The sequence below is a fragment of the Neomonachus schauinslandi genome, chromosome 11 (genome assembly GCF_002201575.2).
Source record: "Neomonachus schauinslandi chromosome 11, ASM220157v2, whole genome shotgun sequence".
NCBI classification, from domain to species: domain Eukaryota; kingdom Metazoa; phylum Chordata; class Mammalia; order Carnivora; family Phocidae; genus Neomonachus; species Neomonachus schauinslandi.
This window is the reverse complement of record NC_058413.1, coordinates 50432466-50449434: the sequence shown is the minus strand read 5'-3', so window position 1 is coordinate 50449434 and position 16969 is coordinate 50432466. Positions and strand designations below refer to the sequence as shown.

The window sequence follows — 16969 nt, the reverse complement described above, 5'->3', positions numbered from 1 at the left end:
ACTATACTGTACATTTTATCTTTTTCTAATATTTAAATAGTAAATGACAATTTTTTGATGTCAACTTAACATTTTTGAGGGAGTATATACTATTGCAAAATTCTTTTGGAAAGTACCAAGGCAAAAGTTTTTGAAAACCAATGGTTTGTACTAACATGAGAGGAGGGGTGCCTGGGTGGCTCAGTAGGTTGAGTGACACTTGGTTTCAGCTCAGGATGTGATCTCAGAGTCATGAGATTGAGCCCTTCATCGGGCTCGTTGCTCAGCATGGAGTCTGCTTGAGATTCTCTCTCCCTCGCCCTCTGCCCTTCCCCCACTCTCTTTGTATGCTCATTCTCTTTCTCAAATAAATAAATAAATCTTAAAAAAAAGAAAAACATGAGAGAAGACAAGCATGAACAAGGGAAAAGGGTGTAGCACTCTGAAGGCTTTGATGGAAGGAACCCTTAGTGAGAAGGCTTGATAGATGGGTAATATCAAAGAATCTGAGTGCATCTGGCTAGAGAACTGATGGCTTCACTCCTAGGGCGAGCTCTGTGAGTGTGAAACCTGCACAGTGGCATAATGCTTATGCTCAGAAGGATCCTGTATTTGACTTAGTATTCTGCTGCCATGTTCTTAAAATTTTTCATAACTTATTTTTGAACTTATGAAGGCTAATGGGACAATGGAGCCTGGGCCTCTCCACCACCATTTCTTACCACCATATTTAAAAATAGCATTCATGATGCCATGTGTACACAGAATACCATGGGCCACTATACATGGAAATTCAGAGAGATACCACAATTAACAGGGAAAACAGAGAAAAAGAAGAAAAGGAAAGAAAGGGGAAGGTAAGAGAAGAGAAACATAAAACTTAATAGATTTTATTTCTACTTTCCTTGAAAATTCCCTATGGGAAATGTTCTTTCCTCATTTCTTTCTCTTTTTTCAACCCCTCCTTATTGTTTCCCTAAGAATGAGCACCATGGATCAAGTCTCTAGAGCCAACAGCCTTGGGTTTTCATAATTGAGCATCAGAGAGAGTCAATAAATAACCTCACTTATCAAATCCCTTGACCAGAGGAGGCTGGAACTCAGAACTAAGCTAAAGATACTCAATGAGCTCACAAAAGTGAGGACAGATCAGACTTTTGAACTCAGATTCCACACTCAGCCCCAATCATCCTCCAAATCACATCCACCCATCCTGCACAAGAACACAACTTTCACATCCCTGAAGAAACCACTGCATTCAGGCACATATCACTTGCACAAGCTGTTGCTTTACCACTTATTCTCCACACAGCCCCATGCTCACAGGTGACACCCTGTGTCACCTGTGAGACACCATCACAGAGCTCCAGCCTCAACATGCTCAACTTGTGAACACATGTCACTTGACACAGGTATGTTTTTGAAATCAGATTACAGAAAAAAAAAATTATGTGCCAAGAAAGAACTCAGAGTTCAATTATTAAAGTCTAGGTCTCCAAGGCAACATAGTGACCCAGAGCCAAGGTCGAGTGGGATCAATTTGGAAGGATGCCCCCATTCCACCCAGAGTGTTGCTCCAGCTCAGTGTCTTTTTCACATTGCTCTCCTAGAAAACAACCTTGTTTGGTCCTAGGCTTTCTGGTACCCACATAGAGTGGCAGAGTAGCTCACAAAGTAGTAACTTCCTTAGAGTAATCTTTGGAAATCTTCCTTTGTCGGCAAGAATAGGCTGGGAAGGGAGAACAAAAGAAGGTGGTAGTGACTCCAGCTCTCCACTCCACCACCCATGCTTTTTTCCTCCAGTGGCCTGGGCCATCGCTGGAAGTCCCCAGGCAAATAAAAAGGGCTTTCACTAGTATCTGTCTCTTTGAAGTCCAGATAATGAGTAAAGTGATTGCAGCATTAGATACTGATATTAGAGTATCTGGCAAGGAAAAAAATTCAAGTATTGGCTATATAAGTGAGGCTACATAAGGTGAAAACACCAAACTTTGAATCTGGAGACCTGAGAAGTAATTTCAGTCTGACAGTAACATGCTATGTGATCTGGATTGCATTAGTTTATTTTTCTGAACTTGGACCTCCCCTTGGTAAAACAGACATAGCATAATTAAAATACTCTATATCACTCCAAAATGTGGCTACAGGAAAAAGAGCTTGCACAAATGGGGAAGACATTATTTTTGGTGTACAAACATATTAATCCCATATACTTAACTCTTTCTTACCCACAAAAAATCATGTGAGATAAAGAAGCTGGCTGCTGTCATTTCCAATTTATAAATGAGACAGTTGAGTCTCAAAAATATTTTGGAACTTGTCCAATGCTAAATAATGAATAGGTAGAAAAGCTGTGACTAGGATTCCAGACTCATTGTTCTTCATACTTGGAGACTGTCCAGAGAAGGGAATTTTCTCAAGGCTCTGCAAAATTTTTGTGACAGATTAGGACTAACGTTTAGGACTAACGTGTAGTTATCCTACAAAGGATTCTGTTCGGTATAGCTGGCACTTGGATGTGGAAATCAAAACATGAATTTTGACTATAGAAAATAGATGGAAAAAATGGATTATATGTGATAGAGTATTTTAAGATTTGGAACAAGTTAAAAACAATATGTGTTTTTCTCAGCCTAGACAAGATTGTTTCACAGAAGGGTCATCATTTTATGTGAACGAACTAAGGACCTGATGTGACAGGGCAGTCATACCATTACCCCTTGGGTAGAGCCCTTTATTTCCATGCAGAATGCCAGCTTCCAACCTCAGTGATGACAGTCTGCCAGCCACTCTGTTCCTGACAGGGATCCCAGGGCTGGAGTGGGCCCACATCTGGATTGCCATCCCCTTCTGTGCTATGTATCTGGTAGCTCTGGCTGGGAATGCTGCCCTCATCCTGGTCATTGTGACGGACGATGCCCTTCATGCACCCATGTACCTCTTCCTGTGCCTTCTCTCACTCACTGACCTGGCTCTCAGCTCCACCACTGTGCCTAAAATGATGAGCATTTTGTGGCTCCATGCTGGTGAGATTTCCTTTGGTGGGTGCCTGGCACAGATGTTTTGTGTCCATTCGATCTATGCTCTGGAGTCCTCGGTTCTTCTTGCCATGGCCTTTGATCGTTATGTGGCTATCTGCAACCCACTGAGATATACAATCATCCTCAACCATAGCATCATAGGCAGAATTGGCCTTACTGGCATACTCCGGAGTATAGCTGTTGTCTCTCCATTCATCTTTTTGCTGAGGCAACTGCCTTACTGTGGTCACCATATCATGGCACACACATACTGTGAGCATATGGGCATTGCTCGCCTGGCCTGTGCCAACTTCACTGTCAATATTGTCTATGGGCTGACTGTGGCCCTGCTGGCCGTGGGTCTGGATTGCATCCTCATTGCCATTTCCTATGGCTTTATCCTCCATGCTGTCTTCTGCCTGCCATCTCAAGATGCCAGGCACAAGGCTCTGAGTACCTGTGGCTCCCACCTCGGAGTCATCCTGGTCTTCTACATTCTGCCTTCTTCTCCTTCCTCACCCACCGCTTTGGCCAGAACCGAGTCCCCAAGAGTGTGCACATCTTTCTGACGAACCTCTATGTGCTGGTGCCTCCTGTGCTCAACCCAATCATCTATGGGGCTAGGACCAAGGAGATTCAGAGTTGACTTCTGAGACTGCTTCACTTGGGGAAAATTTTAACATGAAATTTGAGCACAGTTTGGAGATAAGGAAAATAAATGGGTATGGTAGCTGTCTAGATGCATTCACATGGATGGAGACCTCTGATGTGACAGAAATGTGTTTACAGGAGAGGAAGCCCTGGAAGGAAAGAGAAGGTCAGATGAATTGGAGGTATCAAAAATCATATTGAACATACCATGTTCCTGAGGCTCCTGGAGTAACTCTGAAGAGCTCAGAAAGATGATAGTAGGGGCGCCTGGGTGGCTCAGTCATTAAGCGTCTGCCTTCGGCTCAGGTCATGATCCCAGGGTCCTGGGATCGAGCCCCGCATCGGGCTCCTTGCTCAGCGGGAAGCCTGCTTCTCCCTCTCCCACTCCCCCTGCTTGTGTTGCCTCTCTCGCTGTGTCTCTCTCTGTCAAATAAATAAATAAAATCTTTAAAAAAAAAAAAAGAAAAACGAAAGATGATAGTATTTTTACTCTTGGGAATACTTCACAAATAGGAATAAGCATGCCTTGGAGAAATCTCAGTACCTATGATATGCCAGGTAGAATGCACCTAACATTTTTTTCTTTTGTTGCAAAGTTAAAAAAAAAAAGTGAACATTTGAGGTAAGTTTAATCTGTTTTCCAGTGCTTTGGGTAGTGTTGAAGAGCACAAAGTCTAAAGTTAGAGTACCTGGGTTTGAGTCCTGGTTCCTCTGCATACTAGTTTTGTAGCCTTGAGCACGTTGCTTACTTAATTTTCCTATGTCTCAGTTTGGCAAACTGTCAAATGGATAAATGTTAATATCTGACTTTTTCAAAATATATAACTCTTAATGCTGTCTTTAGGAATAAGTAAGTTAATGAATGTAGAAAACTCAAGATAGTGGCTAACGTAAAATGATCAATCAATAAATATGAGAATATTATGTAAAGTCTGAAAATTATTAGCCAACTCATAACTTATTTAGGACTGTTTTTTCATTATATTATTTCACAGGGTTATTATGATAACTATGTTATATAACATCTCTAAAATATTTAGATTGTGCTTGGGATATGAATAGTGCTCATTAAAACTGTATTTTCTCCCATTCCTCCTCTGGTCTTCCATTTGGAAGTCCCTTTCCTTTTTAGCTATAAAATTATCCCTGCTTTAGAATTCAGGGATTCCTGATCAAAATCCAAATTGTCTTTTAATAGCCCTCCTTTGCCCTAGTGACCTCAGTTCTAAAATACACAAATAAGTCCCCAGTTACTGCTCTCAATAATTCAAAATGTGATTATTATCTGCAATTTAAATTAAGAGCATGTGATTCAGAGAGGCTAATATTCCTAAGGTTATGCATCTATATGGGCCATATCTCATGCATTATCCAGTATGTGATATGTGTGAGGATGCCAACCTGCAGGAACACACAGCAACAAAAGTGAAGACCCTTTGTTTCTTGAGGTAGTAAATGGTAAAGAGACCCAGTAGTGCAATGATTTCAGGGACAGAGAAAAATATATAAAAAGAAGCTGAAGGTGGGAATGAGTAAGGGAACTGCTGTTCTGCTCTTGAAATGCTTCTCTGTGGGCCTTATGCCTGCTCCCCCTAAGATCCTGGCTTCATTTGATCAAAAGGTCCCCCTCACAAGGCAACTGCTCACCATTCACACTAATTGCCTGCCATGAAACTCACATTTTTCCCGGAAGAAAGTGGGGGTCAGTAACCCAGGAAGTTAGTATCAAAGGCAGGGCCAGGATTCAGAACTCTGGGCTCCCCTAGTAATATTTAAAATGCACCCATCTCTGGACTAGATTTTCAGGACCATAGAGCTATAAGGGACTTGAGGGACTGGTAAGGAAATTCAGGTTCATGAGTGGGCAAATGATGTGTCTGATATTAGGCCACAAGTCCCATAGTTTGCAGCCTAGTTCCTCCCTCATCTCACCCACAAATTCATCAGCCATCCATCATAACTCTTGGGCTATCCTCCTCTTCTAGCTATGTCTATGGCCTCAGAAGAGCTCAAAGGAGAAAATTTAAAAGGGGTAGAGCAGAGACTAGAAGAGAAGGAGGGGTGCAGGATCACACAGCTGCTGACACCATGGCACAGTGGTCTAGCTGTGGCCTATACTCAGGACTGATACCTTGTGGATACAGCACAGGGCGGTTCTTCCCCATGGTTTCCCCTTATTGACCAAACTCCAAGTTTCACAGACCATAGATAACAGACAGATGGAGGATTCTGCTGCTGTGACGACAAGCTCCACTCCCTAAAGTTCTGGTTTGGGCTCTTTTATCATCCTGAAGCTAAAATGCAATAGTTACTAGAAGGGGAGGGTGATGTGTAGAAGCCATTAGGCCTTCTAGAAGACTGGAGGTAGCAGTTCCAGTCCATAAGAAGACTATTAACATTATTGCCAAGATCTCCCCTCTGACTCAGCTGTCTGGCTACTGGAGCCCACGTAATAAAGGAGAAAGCATGCTTCTAGGAGCCAAGGAGACTGCCCTGCCTATCACGCCCACTTCACTCCCAGACTCCCACTCTTCCCTGGGACCCAATGTGCATCAGTAATCTCAGAAATTCAGACCAATATCCTGGTGCCACAGGGAAGTGAAAAGTTAACTGTGTATCGGGATCATTGATGGGTCATGCGGCCCCAGAGATATTTTATGCAAGTCCCTGACTGCCACAATCTTCAGGTCTCTAGGTTCATGCAGTGTCACAAAACAATTAAGTCACAGTGTGTAGCTCAGAGATGTCCATCCTCCCAGCCCCCAAGAAGCATGAGATTCAGTAGTTTTTTGGCCCAGAGTCATTTGGCCCCTGGGGCTAGCTCTGAATCTACAGTCCTTGGTTTCCCCCAAGTAACACCTCCAACATGCTTCCCACCTCTCTCTTTCATCTGATGGTATCCTGCTGCATGGTTTCAAAGGGCCCCTGGTCCTCTGGGGCATACTTCATATGTCTACACCGTGAATCACCTCATTGACTGATCAGAGTTTACAGAAGAGAATGGGTGGATTAGGAAAATATTGGAAACTCTCACCAAGACACAGGGACCCTAGAATGTAGAGTAGGAATGGAGCCTGGGGAAAGATGCTGAGCTATATCTGGTCATGCTGAGCCAGAGGTTCCTCTATGACACCCAAGAGAAGGCTGGTAGGCCTTAGAAAGTACAAATAGACTCAGAGATGAAAGAACCATGAACACAGAAGTAAGAGCCACAGCCAAGGACATGGTCAGACTCCCTGAAAGATAAATAAAGAATCAGTGTAGCATACTCTCAGGAAGCACCACTCTATAAAAACAAAACAAAACAAAAAATGGATAAGAAAATAGATTAAATAAAGCAGCTTAAAGATGGGTCAGTATATCAGATTTTGTACAAAAGAAAAAAAAATGGGAAGATGAGGCATGAGAACGTTTTGAGAAAGCTTCTACACTATCCTGGGGTTAAGTGTCTGACCGCAGAGGATGGGGAGACATGGCCACTCTGGAGAAATTCAGAGATGAAAGGAGAGAGAATTTCGGTAGCTGATAGGGCAGCAGAGTCAAGCATTTTACAGTGTAAAGGGAAGAAACCTGCCCAGGAGGAGAGGATGGGGTTTCAGAAGTGGTGGGAGTTCACCTCACAAAGCAGGATCCTGACAGGTAGGAGAGAAAGAGCCTGAGCTGAGAGGGAGGTTGGACGGGCTTTCTGTAATATGGAGAGACTGGGCCTGAAGACAGAGATACTTGGTGAAAGAGAGAGTGCTTCCTGGGGGAACAAAAGCCAGGATTCCTTCAGAGTCTCCCTGGAGTTGGAGCATAGGTGGTTTGTGATGATGATGACAATGTTGGTGGGGAACTAGATTGCTGAAAACACTCAGGACATTCCCACCTCACATTCACATTTGGAAAACACTCTGAGATTAAGTGTGTGAGAATAAGAGCAGCCTGGACCCAGGACCCTGTAACACGATCAATCTGTCCCCCAAACAACATTCTCTTCACCCACCTACCCCCAAACTGACATCACACGTGAGATCCAAGCAATCTTTTTAATGTAGAACAAGCTTGGGCAGTGAGGGAGGGAGCTGTTCAAGTGTGCACATGCGCTGAGTAAGAGGAGTTCAAAATATGCTACTTCCCTTCCCCTCCCCTTCCCCTTCCTCTCCCTCCCTCTCCATGAGGTGGTGTACTGTGGGCATCAGCTGGAGGGACCTGGGCCTCTGGTACCCCCAACAGCTTCTCAATGGCAGCATGAATGTTTCCTCCTGTGGACATGAGGGCCTGTAGATTGGCATCACAATTAGCAAAACCCATGGCCTTTAGATGCTCCAGTTCTTGCTGGTAGCAGCCTTCAGTGAGGGAGGATAACGATAACGAGGATTGTATGGACTGGGAGCAGGCATTGGCCAATGCATGGAGAAGCTGAAGAACAGCCAAAGTGGGTTGCACCAAGTCTGCTCTCTGACCCTGCCCTCCACCCCTGGTTTCAGGGGGTTCTCTAGTCCCAGGTGGCCTACCTGGCCCCCATAAACAAGGTCCCAGCCCAGGCACCTCCTTGGACAGTATCTGCAGGCCCTTTTCTATCTGTATCAATGCCTGCAGTGCTCGTGGGTTGGTCAGGATGGGAAGTAGTGGCACATGATGTCTCAGGGGGCTTCCAGCTGCCAACTGGTGTAGCAGAGCTGGATTCTGCTGCAGGACATGCAAGGCTCTACGCAAGGCAGAGGGCGAGGGTCTCAGCTGACTGGTTAGAGTGGCTCTCCCTACAGGCTGCTGGTTCTCCTGGGAGAGAAGATCCGGGCCTGAGTTTACATCTGGCATACCAGTCCCACATTCTGAATTGGCCTGATTTGAGGCCACACACCTCGCCTGGGTAACTTCTCTTGCCCTGACCTTCTGTGCCAATGTCCTGGCCGGTGCCAAGGCTGTGGGGATGGTCGTGGTAGTGTTAGTATTAATGTTAGCGTTGGCCTCCTCTTTGCAAAGCTCTGAACCTGGATTGTGGCCTTTGGAGGCAACCAGTGGGACCAGAGTGAAGAGCATGAGCTGCTGGATATCAGAGCAGACTGGACGCATAGGATTATCACCACCTGGCACTGCCTTCAACAGCTCTAGCCCCCGCTTATCTGCCTGCAGGAGCTCCTGTTGCCGGGCCAGTTTCTGCAAGGTTTCCAGAGCCTTAAGAACTGGCTCAGGTTTCTGTACTGGCCTTGAGGATTCGGGAGCATGGCTGGCACTGGCTGGTTTCTCATTCACCAGGCCTTGAACCACAGGGTTTTCCAAGAACTGCACCACCGATTCAGGTGCAACCGTTAAGAGTTGAGCCAGCTGGCCAAGAAAGTCAGCCAGATCAGGTGAGCTCCGGACCAGCTGGCACAGCCCAGCCAGCATCCCGGCGCTCTCTGAGGTGGAGGGTTCAGAGTGATGCGTGCAGTGGCCAGTGGGGCCTGACAGAGTTCCGGGACCAGGCAGAGTTCTTTTCAGACGGGTCCTCACAACCAAGTGGACCATAGTACCATCAAGGATGCCACGCTGGCTCAGGATGTCTTGATCCCGGAGGATCTTTCCAGTGAAGATGAGCACCAATCGGTCGGTGTCACAGTGAAGGCGTTTGGAGATCTGTTTCTTAAAGTGGTGGACACTGCTATTTTCTGCCAGCATAAATTCCTGGCAGTCCTGTGGGGTCTTCACAGACACTCTGATAATGCGTGATGACATCTCCCTACCAGACACCAGCCGGCTGTCCCTTGCTTCTTCCCTAGCCCGAGCCATAGTTCCTCAAGAGCAGAATGCAGGACAACCAGAGGACCTGTAGAAGCCCAGGTGCAGCAGTAAGCACACCTGGGTGCAGGGACCAGTAGGTGTTGAGGGAGGTCCACTCACCCACGGCCTCCAGACACCACTTCCTAATGTAGCCTCGAGGTCACCTGGCTCCCATAGAGGTGTTGGCTGTCCTTTGCCAGGGCCAGCCTTAAGGGATATGATGTCAGTGATGAGGTCACAGTTGAAAAGTAGACCCGCATGGGGGAAGGGCAGAGGTCTCTTCTACCTGCCCAAGGTAGGCTTTCTTTACAATGTGACTTAAAGAGCAATAGAAAAAAATTAAATGTTTCTGTCTAGAAACCTGTTGTGCAACAGCCTATTTCACTGTTGAAAATCATACCACCCTGAGATTGGTAAACAAATATAGCTAAGTAGGAAAGGTACTGGTCTGAGAACTGGCTTAGGAAGTGCTCGTTCTAGTCACCTGTCTTCCACTAAATGGCTGTATACTGACCATGGCCCAGTTCCCTTAAGGCCACAGATTCCCTTGTTTCTATAGGAACAGAATGAAGATGTGTACAGTTAGTCCATCCAGCCTCAGTGGGGGCTTGAGGGCAGCTTGTGTCTGCCCACCAGCCTAAGTAACTTACTGAAGCAATTCTAAGAAAAACAACATCATGTTCCCCAAGAACTTCTGATTTAAGCAGTTCTCAGAGACATAAGCTATGATCTCAACTCTCCAGGATTAGAGCTGAGGCAAAAGAAATTATAAGAAAATAATAATTTTACTCTAGGTCTTTATGACTTAACAGTGAAGAAATTTAAGATCTATTTGAAGAGGAAAATTGTCATTTGGGAGCTGACATATTTCAACTGCAAAAGCAGAAAAATGATGATTCTCTAAGTCACTGTTTTGACCACTCCAGGCAGGTGGGACCCCACGTTAAGTCTGCCAAATCTCTGCAGCAATTGTATTTTTTTTACTGTGAAGATGGATACCTCAGGCTGCCAGAATTTTACCATTACATCCTTGACCCTTTTTCTGATTCTGGAATTTCCAAGGACTACAAAATTAGCACTTGGCTGTCTACAATACCACCTTCAGGAGGTTCTGCTGGATATGGAAAACAAATGAGCGTCTAGATCTCTCTACTACTAGATATTGATATATGTTCTTAAACTTGGACTAGTTTGAATCAGTGTCCCCTGTATCCAACCAATATCAAGACTCTGATAAGTTGTGATTCCTGAGTTTAAAAGACCTTCTCAGTCTGAGGAAGCTTCATAGAGTGAGCCTCATGGCTGGCTGGCAGCAAGCGATCTAAGGGGCCTTTCCTGGGAATGCCCAGATCTCAGAATAACTTCTACCATACAAATATTATTAGTCAAACCAATTCCTTTGGGGAATTTTCGTTGTGTTTCACCCAGCAGAACTGGATTTTCAAACTAACGTTCCTGGCTTTGCATTAGCTAATAAATTAATATGTAGCAGAACATTCTGGGTGACAGGCGTCCAGAATCGCTTTCTCATACCTCATGTTTCCAGGGATTTTTTTTTTTTTTCTCCTACATAGCCTGTGAGGTGAAGCATCCCTTCTCTCTTCTCTTTCAGGCTCTATTGTCAGGACCTGGAATGTCTCCTTCCCAAGCACCCAATGACAGCCGTTGCCAGTCCATTTACACACTGTGTCTCAGTGAGGGAGCCCTGCATGTCGTCCGCTGAGTTCTTCAACACAAGAATCTCTCTTCATCCTTCCTGAGAAGTCGACATCATTGGAATATTTTACATTGTACCTAAATTCCTTCTATAATTGGAAAATAAAATAAAACAATCAACTTGCTATTTATTTAATCAATTTAAAACTTACTACTTAGGACAAAAAAGGGGGAATGTGGACTCTCTAGAGGAAAATAGCCCTGGTTTAAATCCCACTCCTACCACTTAATAACCTTCAACAAGTCATTTACCCCTTTTAAGCCAGGGTTTCATCATCTATAAAATGGTAGTTTTTCACAGATTTGTTTTGAAGATTGAAGGAGATAATGCATATAAAGTGCAATCCAAAGTATCTGACACAGAGCAGATACTTGTCAAATATTGAGTATGATTTCAACACTACTGTCACTGCCGATCTTTGGCACATCTTGTGGTCAGGTCCATAACTAGACTGGGAGATATGGAGAACAGATGTGCCTGTCAGGGTTGACCAAATGCCCAGAGACATGTTCAGCTGCAGATGATGGAGACAACTCCAAGCAGCCTGGTGAGGGGAGTGTGGTATCTTCTCTTAGACCCAGGACCCCAACCATATTCAATAAAATGCTGACTTTATGCACTGATTTAAAGTTTATTAAGATCTGATTTCCAGAACACATACTACAGTCCCATATTTTTCACAGAGATGGGCTAAGGTTTTCCCATCCCAATAACAGTTTTATTAGACATCAAACTACATGAAAAGCTCAGTAGTTTTTTTTTAAGATTTATTTGACAGAGAGTGCACAAGCAGGGGTAGGGGCAGTGAGAGGGAGAAGCAGGCTTCCCGCTGAGCAGGGAGCCTGATGCGGGGCTCGATCCCAGGACCCTGAGATCATGACCTGAGCCGAAGTCAGATACTTAACTGACTGAGCCACCCAAGAGCCCCGAAAAGCTCAGTATTATATGCAGTTTCAGTGTTTCTTATCAGCAATTTGCTTCCAAAAAATCTAATGAGAGTTTAATTTTTATTTTTTAACCAGAACTATCACCTGGGAGAAGATGGCTCTTGGTGGCCATGCTAACTGAACAGGAAGTGCTATAAGGATTCCCATTAAGAGAGAAATGCCTGATTCTGTCCTGCTAGTGAGCTGTGTTTTCCCTCCTATAATACACTGAGTAGGTTTGAGCCAAGTGTGGTTTATAATGATAATCTTATAAATTTGTTTAATTAAACCAAAAAAGACCCTCTGATGGGAGGGTCTACCTCCATATCACTTTTGCAATAAAATCCAAACTCCTTGTCTAGCTACAAAGCCTCCCCTGGTTAGACTCCTGCTCGTCTCCTTGACTTCCTGATGATGATTTTCTCCTTTTCTACAAAACTTGGCCACACTGGCCTCCCTTTTATAAATACACTGGCCTCCCTTTTATATCTGAAACAGACCAAGTGCCTTCCCATCCTTAAAGTCATTGCAATTGTTGTTCCCTAAGCCTTTAATTCTTGTCCACTTAATCTTTACAGGGCTCCTCCTTCTTACCTTTCAAATCATCTCTTCACAAAGCCCTTTCCAACCATTTCATATCTTATTAGTCTATTTTAATTATCTGCATAGAACTTATCATTATGTCATTATTTCTTCTTTACTATTCATTTATGTTTCCATGTCCCTTCACTAGAATATAAGCTCCATGAGAACAGGGACCTTATTTGCTACTGTAACCCCACTGCTAGCAAACACTAAATAAAATACATGTAGGAAGAAAGAAAGGAAAGGTGGGAGGGAGGGAGGTTAGGAGGGAGAAAGGGAGATTGAAGTAAAGACACAGACACTGATTTATTGTCACGGCAGTTTGTGATGTTTTGTTCACCTAAACAAATGTCCAACAATAGGATGAACGTGGAGTGAGCATATATGAGAATCCTTTGTTGTCATGATAAATGGAATCATATAAAACAGTGCATGAACACTTGTCTCTCTCTCTCTCCAAACCTGTTTCTCCCAGTCTTCCCTATCTTGGCTAGTTTTACAAGCAAGACAGCTCATGTCAGAACAGAATCTCCACTTACCGCTCCCCGTAGCCCCTTCTCCCTTCTCATACCATCATTCATTTAGTTGTTTAGGCCAGAAACACAGGAATCACCCCCTGAGTCCTTTCTTTTCACATCTAATTTATCAGTAATTATTTAGGGCTTTTTCTTCAACATGCGTCCTGACTCTGATCACCTCAACACTTTTTTTTTTTTTTTAAGCAGGTTCCACACCCAGCATGGAGCCAAATGCGTGGCTCAAACTCACAATCCTGTGATCAAGACCTAAGCTGAGATCAAGAGCCAGATGCTTCACCAATTGAGCAACTCAGGTGCCCCACCTTGACATTTTTAATATCCTCCTAGCTGGTTTCCCTACTTCCTCTCTTGGTCCATTAGAGTCACTACTTCCCACAGCAGCACATAAAGATCAGTTAACCTCACCTCTTTACACAAAACCACCAAAAGTTTTCCTGTGATACTTAGATTAATCTAAATGCTTTACCAAGTCTAAAACGCTCTGATAATTTGGCCCCGGGCTCACTCCCTGACCCATCTCCGGAGCACCCGGCCCCAGGCACAGCAGCCTTCTTGTATTCTGGAACACACCCTGCTCGTGCCTGCTTTTTAAGTGATATCCCATTTGTCAGGAACCTCGTGCTCCTGACTTTCATTTGCTCACTCCCTTCATTCGTCACATCTCTGCTTAAACTCTCTCTGGAGTGATGTGCTTGGTGATTACAATCCCAGAAGAGTCCACCTGTCAATTTCTGTCTCCTTACTCTGTGTTTCTTAGCCTCTCCCTTTGCTTGAAATTCCATTATGTAGTGTATCTGCCTCCTCTCTTTTGGCTAAACAAAGGCAGGGCTTTGTGATCTAGAACACCTTCCATCTCCAGCACCCAGCACAGAACCTGGTAGAGAGAGAGTGCTCAATTAATGTTAGCTGAATAAGTAAATGAGTTCCCAATTCCTCCCTTTCCTTAACCTTGCACATCTGATCTTATCAGAAGGGTTTGTCAATTATATCTCCAAAAATTCTTCAGCTGTCCACTTCTTGCCATATGCCCTTGTAGAGAACCCCAGTCTAAGGGCAACACCATCCCTCACCTGAATGACAGCAGGATCTTCTATCTTGACTTGGTTTCCACCCCTGCCAGCCTCTCATTTATGCTCCGCAGAGAGGAGAAAGAAATCCACACTCCATACTCGGTGGGAGGAAACACAACCCTGCACCATCCTGCGCACTGTTTCTCCCACTTCACCTTGAAGCACTCTTCCCCGCCCATTCTCACAACTCTGGACACACTGGCCTTCTTTCCTTTTTCTTCAAACCTGTTGAACTCTAACCTAACTCAGGGAACTCCTTTACACTTTCCCCTCTTCCTGGAACATTCTTCCCCCAACTCTTTGAATGTCTGGCTTCCTCTTACCCTTAAAGTCTCTGCAGAAATGCTCCCTCCAGAGAGATACATTCTGACCACTCTTCTAAATATATATCCCTCCTCCCTCTAAATGCACTATTAAATTACCTGGTCTATTTCCCACATGAAATTTATTATAATTCAAAATTATTTTTGCAATAGAATAGAGATTAAGAGTGTGGTCTCTAGAAACATGGGTTCAAATCCCAGCTCCAACTCCACCACTGCTTAGCTGTGCAACCTTGAATTAGACATTTAACATTCCTACACCTTCCTTTACCTATCTGTAAAATTGGTTAATGATAGTGCCAAGCTTATAGGGTTGTTGTAAGAATTAAATGTTAATAGGCACAAAGCTTATTAAACAGTGCCTTGGTCTTAGTGAGTGGTCTGTTAGCTATTACTTCTATCTCTTGTTTGTTTGTTGGAAGTCTCTTATCGCCACTATACTGTAAGCTCCTTAGAGCAAAAACCATATCTTGTTGTTCACCATTGAATTCTTAGCACCAAGCATAGTTTCTGGCATATAGAAAGTGTTCAGGAAATATTGGTTAAACTAATGAGTTGCAAAAGGCTCCTCTGTAACTTAGAAAATAAGCTTCCTGATTTATTATCAAGTTAAAAAGCCAGGTTATGAAACATTATTTACAATAGTATCACAGGTTTGTAACATGTGTTGGAAGGACAACCATCATGGTATTAGCATTGCTAGTTTTTATGTTCTTATTTTACTTATCTATATTATCTGATATACACAGTTGACACTTGAACAATGCAAGGGTTAGAAGTGCAGTAAAAAATCCACATATAACTTTTGATTCCTCAAAAATGTAACTACTAATAGCCTTCTGTTGACCAGAAGCCTTAGGGATAACATAAACTGTGGATTAACACACATTCTGTATGTTATATGTGTTACATTCTGTACTCTTACAATAAAGTAAGCTAGAGAAAAGAAAATGTTATGAAGAAAGCCATAAGAAAGAGAAAACACATTTACAGTATTGTATGTATATTTATTAAAAAAAACTCCACCTGTAAGCGGCAGGTAGGGCTGGGGCCAGGGAGGCAGCTGTGGGCCCAGCGCCAAGATGGCAATGTTCTGCAGCCTCGTGGCCTCCATCCTACTGCAGCCCCTGAGTGGGCCGTGGGCAGCAACCACAGCCTGGAGGCACAGTGGAACTGCTCCATCTGCCTCCTGGAGGTGTACCACCCACCCCTGGCATATGCAGCTGCTGTCACAAGTGAGTCCACCATAAGTGAGTGCACCAGCCTCTCTGGGCTGGGGGGTTGAGGGGGCAGTGGGGTGAGTGAGCTGGGGACAGTGGAGGTGAGGGGCTCCTGCACAGTGCCATCCCTGCCCTCTGGGAGCCTTCCTCCATTCCAGCCCAGCCTCTTACCCACCAGCCCCGGGCGATGGACCTGACTGCACCATGGGCACATGGAGTGACCTACAGCCCAGCCTGGTCCTGGTCTTACAGGGCCGCCCCCCCAACCCAGTACTTACAGGGCAGCAGGTATGACCTCTGTGCCAGTTGACTTGTATTTGATCTCGCGGAGACTGGGATGGGTAGTTGTAAATAAATGTCTGTGGTTTTTTCTCTCAACTCAAAAAAATTTAAAATTCCACTACAATAAAAACTTATATGATGGCTAACTGAACATAATAAAAAATTTTTTTTAATTCCATATATATGTGGACCCACATAGTTGTTCAAGGATTAACTGTACTTATATGTTGCTTTTAAACTGAGAAAACAAGTCAAATTCATTGTAGAAAAGAGGCTTAACTATTAAAACACTGGAGTCTTTATAACTGTTTTTCAAGGATGCATATAGTTGTTTGCATGAGAATCAACAAAAAAAACCTGTCTAAAATAAGAATTTATAATATAATTGGTGACAGCACAGCTTCATCACAACCATATGTATCCTGAAAATATAAAGGAAAAAATTTCACTCCAAATAACCAGAAAAATGTAACATTGAAATAAACCCTAACAGATAGGACTAATAAAACAAAAGAAGTAACAAAAAAAGTAACAAAAGAAACTACAGTTCTTTTGTTATTGTTGTTGAAGTATAATTGACATACAATACCCTATTAGTTTAAGGTGTGCATTATAGTGCTTTGATATTTTTATGCATTCTGTCACCAAATGTCATTACAGTATGACTAACTATATTCCCTGTGCTGTACATGTCATTCCCATGACTTATTTATTCTATGCCCAGAAGTTTATACCTCTTAATCCCCCTCATCTACTTTGCTTACTCCCATCCCTCCCACTCTGTTCACCAGCTGTTGGAGAAACTACACTTCGTTACATCAAACAAAAGAAATTTGAATGGGAACATTTCTTACTCTAAAAGGAAGTACTGCCAGTTGTAAAATTCTCAATTCTCTCTAATTTATAAATGTAGTG

General features: G+C 43.7%; 2 protein-coding genes across 2 annotated transcripts; one reads left to right on the top strand and one right to left on the bottom strand.

Moving 5' to 3' along the window:
- Positions 1–2728: 2728 nt before the first annotated feature.
- LOC110576431 (olfactory receptor 52D1) lies at positions 2729–3684 on the top strand. The gene is given in 2 exon segments (XM_021685633.1): positions 2729–3494; positions 3497–3684. Coding segments are annotated over 2 exon segments (954 nt in total).
- Positions 3685–7760: 4076 nt separating this feature from the next.
- On the bottom strand, positions 7761–9419 carry LOC110576432 (ubiquilin-3-like). Its single transcript, XM_021685634.1, has one exon. The coding sequence runs from the start codon at positions 9399–9401 to the stop codon at positions 7761–7763; it is 1641 nt and encodes a 546-aa protein (XP_021541309.1). The 5' UTR covers positions 9402–9419.
- Positions 9420–16969: the final 7550 nt, after the last annotated feature.